Source organism: Dendrobates tinctorius, unplaced genomic scaffold (assembly GCF_039654945.1).
Source record: "Dendrobates tinctorius isolate UK_male_01 unplaced genomic scaffold, ASM3965494v1 ptg000423l, whole genome shotgun sequence".
Lineage (NCBI taxonomy): Eukaryota > Metazoa > Chordata > Amphibia > Anura > Dendrobatidae > Dendrobates > Dendrobates tinctorius.
The window spans coordinates 271,446-287,610 of record NW_027362087.1 but is presented as its reverse complement, the minus strand read 5'-3'; the positions used below and the strand labels follow the sequence as shown (position 1 = coordinate 287,610).

Genomic DNA, 16,165 nt, shown 5'->3' with positions numbered 1-16,165 from the left:
GGCCTTGAGGACTGGAGTTGGGGAACACTGATGTAAAGAACATGCCAACAACTGTGAACATTTGGTTTTCTTTTTATTGTGAAGCAAACAACAAGTAGGACAAAGTAACTGAAAACTTCAGTGTGCATAACTATTTACACTCCTAAAGTCAGTACTTTGTAGAGCCTCCTTTTGTGGCAATTACAGCTAAAAGTCGCTTTGGATAGGTCGCTATCAGCTTTCTACATCTGACCACTGGGATTTTTGCCCATTTCTCATGGCAACAATGCTCCATCTCCTTCATATTAGGAGGTTTCCTCTGATGAACCACAATCTTCAAGTCTGACCACAGATTCTCAATTAAATTAAGGTCTGGGCTTTGACTAGGTCACTCAAAAACGCAGACACGTTTCCCATTAAGGAATCTGTCACTCCTGGGACGTTTTGAACCTATTTATAGGGGAATATACAGTAGGTGATACAATGGTAAAAACAGTCATACCTGTTGTCACGAATTACCAAGGAGGATATATTCGTATATCCCACCACTGCCACCAATTTGTCACATACCCACTTCTCAGCACGTGACTTGGGGTTGCGCTTGTAAGGGTTAATTTATCTCCTCTCACTCAGTCCAGCATTCAACCTCTGTTCTATGCTGCAGTGGGAGCATAAATCACACCCGACACCGACCACACATCCCACTCATACATGCTGCCACCACTCATTGAACACAAGGGCACACAGGCGATGAGTCCCGGAAATACTACTACTACTATGTGCCAATCACCAGGATCACACACTCTAAGGCTGTGGATTCTTTAGAGCAACAAGGTTCAGACTTATTAAAGTTTTAAGCTTTAATATAAAAGGTACAAAGCTTACAATAAAAAGGATACAAAAATGTAAATAAAAAGTGACATAAAAATATGCAAAAACAGTGATAAAATAAAAGAGAGAAAACTTACAGAAATAATGTCTGGTACTCTATCCTTGAGGGAGGGGGGAATATGAAATGGAGCACATCAGCTAGGCTGCCCCTCACTGTGAACAGGTTTCTATGTGTACAGGCCTAATTTATAGATTAACTTGGAGGTTGGATTTCTAGACCAGCCTCTCATGTTAATATTCTACTCCTTGGTTTTTGACTGGATCATGATTATTTTACCAACGAATACATTACTTTTCTTTGAACACTATTTGTGCGACCTTTCTCATAGATAGTGTCAGGCTGCAATTGGCGTCTCTCCATCAAAAGAGCTGGAAGGTGTGAAATGTTACCACTTTGTGGTTCTCAGTAAAGCTCCCTGGTGAGATTGGAGACAGGAGACTGCCTTCTCTGGATAACATGAGGTCATGACCTGTGTGGAGAGCTGCAGTCTAAGGACAGATGTTAATTTACTGCTGGTCATTCATGCATACATATACATATTTCACTACACCTCCCTCCTTACGAACATGCATGGGGGTTGACTTACAGGTCAGCTCTCGAGTGCGTATCTGGTTCCGCCCCACCTTGGCGAGACAGGCCATCAGCGTTGCCAAGATCGACTCCTTTCTTATGTTGAATTGTGAAATAATATTGCTGTAATATCAGGCTCCGTCTAAGCAATTTCCTTCAACTACTCTGTTGAGCCAACTCAATGGATTTTGATCTGTTATCATGGTGGAGTTGGGCCCATAGAGGTATGGTTGCAGTTTCTGCAGAGCCCACACAATTGCCAAATGTTCCTTTTCAATGGTGGCATAAGCCACTTCTCTGGGTAGAAGTTTCCTGCTTAGGTAGAGAATTTGGTGCTCCTCACCTTGCTGGTTCACCTGGCTGGGAACTGCACCTAGCCCACAGGTGCTGGCATCTGTCTGCTCTACAAACTGGCGAGTGACATCTGGGGCCTGGAGGACAGGTAAGCTAACCAATGCTGACTTTAGGGCAGAAAATGACTCCTCACACTGAGGAGTCCAGGACACAATCTGGGGAAGCTTCCTCCTGGTTAGATCAGTTAACGGCTTGGCCAGAGAGCTGTAGTTAACCCTAAGGTACAAACCTCCTATAGTAGCCTATAGTAGCCAGCCGTACCGAGGAAGGACAGTACTTGAGTCTTGGTTTTTGGGATGGGCCAGGCTGTAAAGGCTTCTACTTTCTCTGGCTCAGGTTTTAGCCGGCCTCCGAGGTATTGTACTTCACACATGGCTACCTGACACTTCCGCAGCTTAATAGTAAGACCTGTAGTGTTAAGCCTTTGCAACACCTGAGAAAGATGTACAAGGTGTTCCTCCCAAGAATTACTGAAAATGGCTACATCATCAAGATAAGCAACGGCAAAACCATCAAATCCTTCCAATATGTGATTAACCAACCTCTGGAAGCTGGCAGGGGCAATTTTCATACCAAATAGCATCACTAGAAACTCAGACAGCTCGAATGCCGTTATAAAGGCAGACCTCTCCTGAGCTTCTTTGGTCAGGGGTATCTGCCAGTATCCCCTACTCAAGTCCATGATAGTGAGGTACGATGCATTACCCAGCTGCTCTAACAGCTCGTCTATCCTCGGCATGGGGTAGACCTCACATGTAGCCAGTAGATTTAATTTTCTATAGTCTACACAGAATCGAGTAGACCGGTCCTTTTTCGGGACAAGAACCACAGGCGAGGCCCAGGCGCTCTGGGATTTTTGTATTACCCTCAGGTTCAGCATCTCCTCTACTTTTTCCTTCATGTGTGCCTTCACCTCTGCGCAGGGCCAGCGTTTGGGGCAGGCAGACGCCTGGGGGCCCCACCTACAAAGGGGTCCCCCGCGTCTGCAGCCCCTTTATAACATGCCCAGAGGGTGTACAGCAGTGAATAATGCTGTGCATTGCTCTGTAGTCCCGGAGTGTCTCTCGCAAACTCCCCTTGACTGTGGTCCTGAAGCTCTGTGCTGATTGCTGTAGGATCAAATAAAGCAGAGATCAGCTATGAGGGCTCGGAGCACAGCCACTAATCACTGCTTGTAATGTGACAGGGCGACCTCCTGTCAATACTGTTTGGATGACACAAGATCGGGATATTGTCTACTGAATCAGAGTATTTATTATATAGAACTCTATGTTGATGCCTTTGCCCAAAAAGCTCCACTTTTGTCTCATCTGACTAGAGAACATTCTTCAAAAACGTTTTAGGCTTTTTCAGGTAAGTTTTGGCAAACTCCAGCCTGGCTTTTTTATGTCTCGGGGTAAGAAGTGGGGTCAGACGGATAGTACGGGTTGACACCGTTGTACCCTCGGACTGCAGGGCAGCTTGAACTTGTTTGGATGTTAGTCGAGGTTCTTTATCCAACATCCGCACAATCTTGCGTTGAAATCTCTTGTCAATTTTTCTTTTCCGTCCACATCTAGGGAGGTTAGCCACAGTGCCATGGGCTTTAAACTTCTTGATGATACTGCGCACGGTAGACACAGGAACATTCAGGTCTTTGGAGATGGACTTGTAGCCTTGAGATTGCTCATGCTTCCTCACAATTTGGTTTCTCAAGTCCTCAGTTCTTTGGTCTTCTTTCTTTTCTCCATGCTCAATGTGGTACACACAAGGACACAGGACAGAGGTTGAGTCAACTTTAATCCATGTCAACTGGCTGCAAGTGTGATTTAGTTATTGCCAACACCTGTTAGGTGCCACAGGTAAGTTACAGGTGCTGTTAATTACACAAACTAGAGAAGCGTCACATGATTTTTCAAATAGTGCCAATACTTTTGTCCACCCTCTTTTTTATGTTTGGTGTGGAATTATATCCAATTTGGATGTAGGACAATTCTTTTTGTGTTTTTTCATTTAAGACAAATTAAATGAAGATAATAATAACAAAGAATTTGTGTTTGCAATAATTTTCAGGAAGAAACTGAGTATTATCTGACAGAATTGCAGGGGTGTCAATACTTTTGGCCACAACTGTATAGTACAGGTGTGCACAGGAATCAGCTTTTTTGGTGCATTTTTTTTCAGCCAAAGCCTGCTCACTTGGCAGTAAAAACACTGCTTTCAAAATACCCATTTTTTAGGGTATGTGCAGACGATCTGGAAATGGCAGCACTTTGGACGCAGTGGACATGTGATGCGTCTAAAGTGCTGCCATCTGTTGAAAGCAGGTGATTCCGCATGTGTTCATTGAACCGTGCGGAATCACCGCGTCCTATACATTGTATGGGTGAGATTTCTCTTGCGGAGACTCGCATCTACACAAGATAAACTGACATGCTGCGGTCTGGAGAGATGCGCCGTATGTCCGTCTCTGCGGGTGAGCTGCGGGCACCTGTGGACTCATAGTGGAGATGGAATTTCGAGATCCCATCCACACAGCATTTAACGACTGTGGACACATACACTTAATGCTTTTGCTGTTTGTGCATTTTGTCTACATTACATACTTAATAAAGTTAGTTTTATTCACCAAAAACGCAGTGAAAAACAATGTTGCGACTTGCAGCTTTTTTTTAAAACTTTTTAATTTCTTTCTACAGGTGAAAAAAATTGTTGAAAGAAGAGACACACTGCAGATTTCAAAAACGCTGCAGTTGTGAAATTCAGTCAGGAGAAAATAAAAGGGTGTGAGGAGATCTCTGAAAGTTTTTTCTTGTGCAGTAAAATGCTGTAAACTTCTTATTTGCAGAAGAAAAAGCTGCAAAAATTCTGCATATGAACATGGCCAAAAGCTGCTTTATAAAGCGCCAGCAAAACATATGAGATTTCCAAAATCTGCTGCATGCGCTTGTTTTTTTCTGGCTGAATTTCAGAACTGTAGCGCTTTTTACATGTGCAGTGTGTCACTTCTTTCAGTGTGTTTTCACCCGTAGAAAGCAACGAAAGAATAAAATAAGCTGCAGATATTACAACGGCATTTTTCACTGCAATTTTTTAAGTGGTTTTGGTGAATTAAACTATTAGGTCTCGTTCACACGATCAGTAATCACATCAGTATTTGTAACGCAGAAAAAGGAGTGGAACAATGAGAGGAAAAGTCCAATAGAAACACGTCACCACTGCTGGATTTCTCAACTTTTGGCTTACACATACTGATGTAAAATACTGACCAAATACTCAATGTGTGAACGTGGCCTTAAACATACTGTAGACAAAGCAAACATCCTCACTCCAACAAAAAGCTTAAAAAAGTGTAAAGAACACCACAAAACAAGCTGAAAAACGGGTGTTTTGAACGCAACATTTTTACCGCCAATAGAATAGGTTTTGGCTACTGAACATATACTTACTCTGAAACGCTATGGCTATCTGTGGTGTTACATAGGACTGCAGGTGACATCTACTACATTATCTGTACTCAGAGAGCTATCACTGTGTTATCTGTGGTGTTACATAGGACTGCAGGTGACATCTACTACATTATCTGTACTCAGAGAGCTATCACTGTGTTATCTGTGGTGTTACATAGGACTGCAGGTGACATCTACTACATTATCTGTACTCAGAGAGTTATCACTGTGTTATCTGAGGTGTTACATAGGACTGCAGGTGACATCTACTACATTATCTGTACTCAGAGAGTTATCACTGTGTTATCTGTGGTGTTACATAGGACTGCAGGTGACATCTACTACATTATCTGTATTCAGAGAGTTATCACTGTGTTATCTGTGGTGTTACATAGGACTGCAGGTGACATCTACTACATTATCTGTACTCAGAGAGTTATCACTGTGTTATCTGTGGTGTTACAAAGGACGTATGTATGTATCCGCATCCTGCTCATGTAATGTAACCCAAATGTTTGTGTAATTTTACAATGTTAGCATTTGGGGCCCCACTTTAAACTTTTGCCTAGGGCCCCACTTTGTCTAAAACCGGCCCTGCCTCTGCTGACACTCGGTATGCGGACTGTCTTACTGGGGGATAGGTACCAGTGTCTACATGGCGAGTTGCTAAGTGAGTCCTCCCAGGCTTCCCTGTGAAGACTTCTGTGAACTTGCTGAGCACCCCCATCAGCTCCGACCTCTGACTGTGGGATAGCTCAGGGTTAAATGCTGCTGACTCCAGGGACTCCATATACTGAGTCCCAACACCCACATCTAGTAACAGATCAGCCTCCCCCTCTTCAGCCAAGCTACCGACAGGTAACACACAGGCCTCCCTGTCATGATGAGCCTTCACCATATTTACATGGAATACCTTCTGATGCTTTGCATGCTCATCTAGGGTCACCACATAATTAACATAATTTATCCACTTGTATACAGTGTATGGTCCCTCCCATGCGGCCAGTAATTTATTCTGTAACATAGGGACCAACACCCAAACCTTCTGCCCCTCCTCGTAGACCCTCAGTCTGGCAAAACGGTCGTACCAGACCTTCTGGTTGATTTGGGCCTGGGTCACGTTCTCATGAGCCAGGTTACTCAGTTTTTGTATTCTTTCTCTGAGTCGGAGTACATATTCAACCACCGAGACGCCCGTAGTTTTGGGGTCGCCTCCCAACAGTCCTTAATCAAATCAAGTGGCCCCCTGACCCTCCTCCCATAAACCAGTTCAAAGGGGGAGAATCCTGTAGACGCCTGGGGTACCTCTCTATACGCAAACAATAGATGAGGGAGGCACCACTCCCAGTCTCTTCCTTCAGTCTCCACCAGTATTTGAGCATTTGTTTTAATGTTCCGTTAAAACGCTCGCAGAGCCCATTGGTTTGGGGATGATAGGCGCTGGCCACAAAATGCTGTACTTGTATTTTTTCGCAGAGGCTTTCCATCAGATCGGACATGAACTAGGTTCCCTGATCAGTTAACATTTCCCTGGGGCAACCCACACGAGAGAAAACAGTCAGTAAAGCATCTGCCACTATGTCTGCTCGGATGGAGGACAGTGCCACAGCTTCCGGATACCGTGTAGCATAGTCCACCACTGTGAGGATGTACTTTCTGCTAGAGTTGCTAGGGATTGCAAGTGGCCCTATGATATCCACAGCCTCTCGCTGGAAAGGCTCATTGATCACTGGCAGTGGTTTCAATGGGGCTTTCTGTATATACCCAGACGTTCCAACTCTCTCACAAACTCACAAACTACATAGGATTGAGAGTAGTTGGCTATATCTATCCCCATCTTGGGCCAATAAAAGTTATGTGTCAGGTGAGCTTTAGTTTTTTGTATTCCAAGGTGCCCAGCCAGAGGAATTTCATGAGCTCCACTTTCTCTCTTCTGAAATCCCCACCATCATCATGGGGGACTTCAACATCCCCATTGACACCCACCAGCCAGGAGCTTCCAAACTCCTGTCACTTACCTCATCCTTTGGACTTACTCAGTGGTCCTCCACACAGATGTACATACATTAGTCCTCATCTTCACTCGCCTCTGTTCCCTATCTAATCTCACAACCTCTCCCTTCCCCCTATCTGACCACCATCTACTCACCTTCTCATCCTTGTCCTCCTCACCTGCCCCCCATGTCCAGCCACTAGCACATCCTCGCAGAAACCTCACACACCTAGACATCCACAGACTCTCAGACTCCCTTCTACCTCTGTTCTCCATATCTTCACTCCACAACACAGACAGTGCCACCGCTTTCTACAACGCCACCGTCACATCAGCCATAGACTCAGTCGCTCCTCTCATGCATGGCAAAGTGCGACAAACCAATAGACAACCCTGGCACAACAACCTCACCAAAAAACTTCGACAAGCATCCAGGGTCGCGGACCAGCGTTGGAAGAAAACACGCTTGCCAGACGACTTCACTGCTTTCAAAGAAGCTACACTTGCCTTTTAATCAGCCCTCACCTCTGCTATCACAAACCTTGTATCTTCATTATCCCACAACCCAAAACAACTGTTAAGCACATTTAACTCTCTCCTCCACCCACCACTGCCACCTCCAACTCCCCTCATCTCTGCTGAGGACTTTGCCACCTACTTCAAAAACAAGATCGACCAAACAAGGCAAACCTTTACAGTTCCACCACCCCAACCATTCCACATACCAGACCTCTGCCCTTCCCTAATAACCTCCCTCTCCAACATCACTGAAGGAGAGCTTACTAATCTCCTTTCCAAATCACGCCTCACCACCTGTGCACTTGACCCTATACCTTCCCACCTGCTCCCCAACCTCATTAACATGATCATTCCAACCCTATCCCATCTCTTCAACCTATCCCTAACTACTGGTACCTTCCCCTCTGCCTTCAAACATGCCACCAAAACACCCATCCTCAAAAAATCAGACCTTGACCCAACTGCTATGCCCAGATATCGCCCCTTATCACTGCTCTCGTTTGCTTCCAAACTCCTTGAACAGCATGTCCATGCTCAACTTTCCTCCTACCTCTCATCTAACTCCCTCCTTGACATTCTGCAATCTGGCTTCTGCCCCCACCACTCCACTGAAACTGCCCTGACCAAAATTACTAATGACTTACTCACAGCCAAAGCGAACAGACAGTTCTCCATCCTCCTCCTTCTTGACCTGTCCTCTGCCTTTGACACAGTTGACCACTGCCTACTGCTACAGATTCTTTCTTCCCTTGGCATAAAAGACCTTGCCCTGTCCTGGATTTCCTCATACCTTTCCGACCGCACATTCAGCGTTTCCCACTCCCACACTACCTCCTCATCCCGCTCCCTCTCTGTTGGAGTCCCCCAAGGCTCTGTCTTGGGGCCCCTACTTTTTTCCATCTATACTCTTGGCCTAGGACAACTCAAAGTCCCATGGCTTCCAGTACCACCTGTATGCAGATGACACTCAGATCTACCTCTCTGGCTCAGATGTCACCTCTCTGCTATCCAGAATCCCGGAGTGTCTATCAGCCATATCCTCTTTTTTCACCTCTCGCTTCCTAAAACTCAACGTAGACAAAACTGAACTCATTATCTTTCCTCCATCTCACGCATCTTCCCTACCCGATCTATCTATTATGGTAAACGGCATCACGCTCTCTCCCGTCCTGAAATCCGCTGCCTCGGAATAACTCTCGACTCTGCCCTGTCCTTCAAACCACACGTCCAAACTCTTGCCACCTCCTGTCGCCTCCACTCAAAAATATGTCCAGAATCCGTCCCTTCCTCAGTCCTCAATCTACTAAAACTCTTGTACATGCCCTCATCATCTCCCGCCTTGACTACTGCAACACTCTCCTCTGTGGCCTCCCTGCCAACTCTCTTGCACCACTCCAGTCTGTCCTCAATTCTTCTGCCTGACTAGTCCACCTCTCTCCTCTGCAAATCCCTCCATTGGCTCCCAATTCCCCAACGAATCCAGTTCAAACTACTAACACTGACCTACAAAGCCATCCACAACCTGTCCCCTCCCTATATCTCTGAACTAATTTCCCAATATCTTCCCTCACGTAATCTTCGATCCTCCCAAGACCTCCTACTCTCCTCCACGCTTATTCGTTCCTCACACAACCGCCTCCAAGATGTCTCTCGAATATCCCCTATCCTCTGGAATACCATGCCTCAACACGTCCGATTATCCACCCCCCTCGGATCCTTCAAACGGAACCTGAAAACCCATCTTTTCAGGAAAGCTTATAGCCTACAATAACCATTCTGCCGCCTCACCACCTTCTGTCTCTACCCCACTATCCCGTAGAATGTAAGTCCGCAAGGACAGGGTCCTCTCCCCTCTGTACCAGTCCGTCATTGTAAATTTGTTTACTGTTAACGATATCTATAACTTTGTATGTAACCCCCCTTCCCATGTATACCACCATGGAATTAATGGCGCTATATAAATAAATAATAATAATAATGAGCAATTCTCAATAATTTTTCCCTAAATGGAAAACGACCAGCTGCTTTTCACAGTCCCAAGGTTCTGTAGTATCAGTGGGGAGAGTCTCTTTATACAGTCTGCCCTGCTCCCAATATATTCTCAGTTTGTGAGAAGCAGTGGGGGGTTGATCTGCAAGGCATCTGAGCTTCTCGAGACTGACATCTGTCCGCAGGGCCTCCTGGAAGCTCTGTCAGTCTGCAGCCCCTAGCCTAGTGTGACTGCCAGTCTCTGGTCTGAAGCTGAGTCTTCAGTGTCAGTTATCAGGGGCCTTGTTGAGCCTGCCATGTGAGGAGGCTCCGGGGCCACAGTATGGTCCTCCTCTTCTGGCAGTTCTATTTGAGCCTCATCCTCTAATCTCTGGGGTTGATTCTGAGCCGCAGCCTGACTCTGGGTCACAGCTGCCACATACGCACATTCCTATGCATTGGTATATTTTCCCTCCATGCATTTACTTGTAAGGGAGGGATATAGTGGGACACCATCCTCCCCAAGTCTGTGCCAAGCAACACATTGGTGGGAATAGCTTCTGATACTCCCACTTCTCTCAGTCCTTTCCCTGCTCCTCAGTCCAGGTAAACATGGGCCATGGGCACGGCAGGGCTGACTCCTCCAATCCCATTTATAGACACAGTCTTTCCTGGTATGATATCTGCAGGGGTTAACATTGCTGGACGCACCAGAGTCACCTCTGTCCCAGTGTCTCTGAGACCAATGGTGACTTTGTTGCCAACAGTGACAGATTGACAGTTCTCATTGGTCCTCACATCAGAGCTGGCCACAAAGAGGACTAAAGGTGGGGGCCCAGCCGGCTTTGTGGTTGTGGGTGGGCGTTTCTCCCTATCAGGGCAGACAGCGCTCACATGTCCCACTTTGTTGCAGGCGAAGCATCGGCGTGTATCGCCTACAGAATGTCTATTCCCCGGGACCCCATAGGAAGTGGGCTGGGGCAGCACTGGTGATCGGCCGGCAAAGGGAGAGGGGTCCCCATTTGGTTTACTTCCCTTCCAGCTGAATCCCGGTGGCTTCTGCACCTCAAGCATCCTGTTGGCCACATAACAGTCAGCAATCCTTACAGCCTGATCTGCAGTTCGTGGCTCCCGATCACACACAAATTGTTGCACATCCGTGGGGCACACATGAAGAAATTGATCCTTGACCATAAGATCTGTTAAGTCCTCAAAACTGTTAACAGAAAGTCCCCTGATCCATTGGTGGAATGTGGTCCTCAAGGTACTCACGACATCCGCATAGTTGTCAGTTGATCCACGTTGTAGATTCCGGAACTTTCTCCGATACACTTCTGGGGTTAGGTTGTATTTCCTGATCAGGGCCTCTTGTATTGCCTCATAGTTCCCATCTAGCTCTGGTGGGAGGCCAGCAAAAACTTCCAGGGCTTTGCCTCTCAACCCTGGGGTTAGATACTGCGCCTACTGCTCACAGGGTAGATGGCATTGCCTGCAAGTTTTCTCGAACCCCTGAAGGAAAGTATTTAAGTCTGTATCCTTCTCCATCACAGGGAAGTTTTCCAAACATAGTCTCCTTGGATTTATGTCCTGGAAGGGGGTGAGCTGCGGGGTGTTAACCCTTTCTAGGTGAGCCATCTGAAGCTTGAAAGCTCTCTCCTCCCAGCGTTCTGCAGCAGCACCTCTCAGCCTGGCATTGTGCAGGAGCAGCCTGTCGGTACTGTAGTATAAGCTGCATATGCAGATTGGCGTCACTTGTTCCTAGCTGTTGTAATTCCATTTGTAAAGTAGAGTCCATAGGCTCCTCAGCACTGGCATTACTGGCACCTCCAGAGGGTATTTCCGGTGGAAGAGCAGGCATTGCTGGGTCTCTCTGTGGAGGACTCTCTCTTTGCCCATATGCTTCAGTATTTTGCTCTATATCCTGCTCGACCAAGGCACGTATCAGCAGTTCCTTGGATTTGTCGGCCGTCTCTATTCCTCTCTGCTCACAGAGGTCGGTCAGAGCCTACTTGCTCTGCTTCTTGTACAGGGCTGCCATATCTATGAACAGCCTTTGCCAAATAAAACATAGAAAAGAAAAACGGGGAAGGGAAACTGTTTGCAAGTATGTCTAAATAAGCACTGAGCTGAACCTTGTAGAACTGGTGCACTCCTCGCAAGCATACCAATTCTTTAGTACAGGGAGTAATTGCTTACACCATGCACTAATGCTCTAATAGAAATAAATTCTATCCCACTGCTCTGCCACCAATTATCACGAATTACCAGGGATGATATATTCGTATATCCCAGCGCTGCCACCAATTTGTCATGTACCCGCTTCTCAGCACATGACTTGAGGTTGCGCCTGCAAGTGTTAATCTATCTCCTCTCACTCAGTCCAGCATTCAACCTCTGTCCTATGCTGCAGTGGGAGCATAAATCACACCCCGACACAGACCACGCACCCCGCTCATACATGTTGCCACCACTCACCGAACACACGGGTGATGAGTCCAGAAGTACTACTACTACTATGTGCCAATCACCAGGAGCTCACACTCTAAGGCTATGGATTCTTTAGAACAAGGGTGGGGAATCTTTTTTTCTGCCAAGGGCCATTTAGATATTTAGACCATCCTTCGGGGGCCGTACAAACTCCGCCCACAAAGTACATCCTGACTCTGGCACTGGTGTTCGGATGTAATCTTTCATTGCATGCCCTTCAGTGTTCATTAGTGAACACTGTGTGTGTGTGTGCTAACAGAGCAAGAAGAAATTAATGTGTTTGTGGTAATTAAAATACAGCTCCTTGCCCAAGAATGTGATCCCTGAGAATCTGCCCGAGGGCCTGATAAAAGGTCATCGAGGGCCTGATAAAAGGTCATTGAGGGCCGAAAATGGCCCTCGGGCCTGAGGTTCCCCACTCCTGCTCTAGAACAACAAGGTTCAGACTTATTAAAGTTTTAAGCTTTAATATAAAATGTACAGAGTTTACAATAAAAAGGATATAAAAAGTGACATACAAATATGCAAAAACAGTGATAAAATAAAAGGGAGAAAACTTACAGAAATATCGAACTTTGCAGTCTGGTACTCTGTCCCCGAGGGAGGGGGGAATATGAACTGGAGCACATCAGCTAGGCTGCCCCTCACTGTGAACAGGTTTCTATGTGTACAGGCCTAATGTATAGATTAACTTGGAGATCGGATTTCTAGACGAGCCTCTCATGTTAATATTCTAATCCATGGTTTGCGACTGGACCATGGTTATTTTACCAATACATCATTTTTCTTTGAACATTATTTGTGTGACCTTTCTCATAGATATATAATGTCAGACTGCAACTGGCATCTCTCTATCAAAAGAGCTGGAAGGTGTGAAATGTTACCACTTTGTGGTTCTCAGTAAAGATCCCTGGTGAGATTGGAGAATGCCTTCTCAGGATAACATGACCTGTGTGGTGAGCTGCAGTCTAAGGACTGATGTTAATTTACTGCTGGTCATACATCCTTACATATACATATTTCACTACACCTGTATTCATCATATTATCAATATTCTTGTACAGAAATCCTTTTATTTTATTATGGTAATGAGTTCTGTGTGTGGGGTGCCTGGAAGAAAACTTTGCCTTCAGTTTTCATTATACCAGTCCCCTCCCATCAGCATCACTTTGCCCTGTGACGTGTAGTGGTGGCTCCGGAATCCAAAGGCTGCGCCCTGCAATAGTGCAATTATACATCACTTTTCCGCACTTATATGGGCATTGTGGCTTCTTCTGAACAGTCGTGGCCAGTCACTGGGAGCGGGGAGTGGTCAGAGCATCTTATCTCCGTGCAATCCAGTGGTCACTGGCGCAAAAGTAGCAGTGACTCACCTGTCCAGAACAAAGAACCCATTGCCCATAAAAGGGCATAAAAGTTATGTGCAATCGCGCTATTGCTGGGGGCAAGCATGGGACTCGGGGGGCTCCACACAAGTCACAGTGATGCTGATGGGAGGAGGCTGGTATGATAATGAAGACCAGAGGCAGAGTTTTCTTCCAGGCACCGCACGCCCCAGAGCCTGGAAGAGCTCATTACCATAATAGAGTGAAAGAGGATTTCTCCACAAGAATACAGCTAACATGAGGCATACAGGTATGATGGTTACCACTGTATCACCTGTATGTCCATATTAACAGGTTAAAAACGTCTCAGGGGAGTGACAGATTCCCTTTAAACCAATCAAGTGTTGCTCTAGCAGGATGCTTTGGGTCATTGTTTTGTTGGAAGGTGAACCTTTGTCCCAGTCTCAAATCACTGACAGACTGAAACAGATATTGCTCACTAATATCCCTGTATTGCTCACTATCTATCTTACTCTTGTCTCACACCATTTTACCTGTCCTTGTGGCCGAAAAAAATCCCCACAACATAATGCTGCCACAATGTTTCACTGTGGGGATGCTATTCTTGGGGTGATGAGCTCTGTTGGTTTGGCGCCAGACATAGCATTTAATTTGGTGGCCAAAAAGTTCAATTTTGGATTGGGTGAATGGACTGACACTTCAGTCTCTGCTTGAGAACTATGCAGCTCCTTCAGGGTTACATTTGGTCTCTGTGCTTCCTCTCTGATTAATGCCCTCTTTGTCGTGGCTGAGTGTTTTGGTGGGCACTCTCTTGGCAGATTTGTTGTGGTACCATGCTTTTTCAATTTGATGATAATCGATTAAATGGTGCTCCGGGGGATCATCAGAGATTGTGATTTTTTTTTTTTTTTTAATAACCCAACCCTGACTTGTACTTCTCAACATCTTTGTCTCTGACTTATGTGGAGATCTCATTGGTCTTCATAGTGGTGTTTGGCAATCTCCTTGGTCTTCGTGGTGGTGTTTGGAAATCTATTTGCCCTTCATGGTGGTGTTTGGAGATCTGCTTGGTCTTTGTGGTTGTGTTTGAAGATCTGCTTGCTCTTCGTGGTGGTGTTTTGAGATCTGCTTGGTCTTTGTGTTGGGTGTTGGAGATCTTCTTGTTCTTCATGGTGGTGTTAGGTTAGTGGTGTCTCTTGTAAGTGGTGTTTCAGCCTCTATGACCTTTCAGAAAAAGTTAAGTGAATATACTGACAGATACGTGACACTTAGATTGCACACGGGTGGACGTCCTGTCACCAAGCATGGGACTTATGAAGGGAATTGCTTGCGCCAGAAATTTGTAAGGTCTTCATAGCAAAATAGGTGAATGCAAATGCACAAGACAATTTTTACTTATTTTATCCCATAAATTTAATTTTTGCTTATATTTTTTCTTATTTCAGCAACTCAGAATATTCAGTGCTGATGTATCACACACAAATCGGATTACAGAAATACTTAAGCACAGGTTGTAATGTAACAAAATAGGTAAAAAGCCAAGGAGGGTGTGAATACTTGTGCAAGCCACTGTATGAGCACATGGCCATTTACCTGGTGACTCTCCAGACAGTCCTGGGAACACAGAGGAGTCGGATATCTCTCTGTGGGAATTCTTACCCCAAGTCCATCTGTAGGTAACAGATACAAAAGAAATGTTAAATGGGGTGATGGAAATAGTAAGTGACCCTCTAACAGACATTAACATCCCCTTCCTTACACTGCTGCTCAGCCATGACATCAGTCTCTTCTTCGTCTTCTACGACCTCAACCTTAAAATAAATTAGATCATCATCCTAAAAATACAAGAAAAATGTGAAAGGAGCCACGAATCAGAGATTTATGGTTGTTTGCAGGTGAGATGATAGCGATACCTACCTTATGATTCTCCAAGACATTCTCCTCTGGGTAGTTCTGAGAAAACAGAGGAGCCGGACATTTCTCCAGGAGATTTCGCTTACTGGATCCATCTGCGGAAAACAGTGACTGAATTCATATATTATATATTTAAGTATTATGAAAACACACATATGTACAGCTCTGGCAAAAATTAAGAGACCACTGCAAAATGTTCAGTTTGTCTGATTTTTCTCTTTATATTTTTGAGTAAAATGTAAATTGTTCTTTTAGTCTATAAACTTCTGATAACATGTCTCCGAATTTTCAAGCAATAAATTTTGTATTTTTTTTCTGACAAAGAAAATCGTCAAAATTAAAAAAAAACCCAGTGTTTTCAGACCTCAAATAATGCAAAGAAAACAAGTTCATAATCGTTTAGAAATAACAATGTTTTAACTCAGGAAGAGTTCTGAAATCAATATTTTGCTGAATAACGATGATTTTTAAAAACAGCTTTCAAGCGTCTTGGCATGCTTGCCATCAGTCTTTCACACCGCTTCTGGTGCAAAAATTTAAGCAGTTCTTCTTTGTTTGATGGCTTGTGACTATCCATCATCATCTTGATTACATTCCAGAGGTTTTCAATGGGGTTCAGATCTGGAGAATGGGCTGCCGTGACAGGATTTTGGTGTGGTGGTCTCTTAATTTTTTCCAAAGCTGTATATAGATCTATCTATCGATCTTGTGGTAG

At 45.1% G+C, this 16,165-nt stretch overlaps 1 protein-coding gene and 1 pseudogene across 3 annotated transcripts in view; both read right to left on the bottom strand.

The window, feature by feature from the left end:
* The window catches only part of LOC141076747 (oocyte zinc finger protein XlCOF8.4-like), a 213,643-nt gene that overhangs the window by 29,888 nt on the left and 167,590 nt on the right, over positions 1–16,165 (bottom strand). For 2 of the 3 annotated variants that reach the window (XM_073564034.1, XM_073564032.1), the window contains 3 exons: positions 15,454–15,545; positions 15,296–15,371; positions 15,130–15,206 (listed from right to left, as the gene is read on the bottom strand). In XM_073564034.1, the coding sequence (XP_073420135.1) occupies positions 15,130–15,206; positions 15,296–15,371; positions 15,454–15,545 (245 nt within the window). The remainder of the gene's footprint in view (positions 1–15,129; positions 15,207–15,295; positions 15,372–15,453; positions 15,546–16,165) is intronic. The other variant, XM_073564033.1, reaches the window with a different exon arrangement.
* LOC141076746 (uncharacterized) lies at positions 57–13,288 on the bottom strand (annotated as a pseudogene).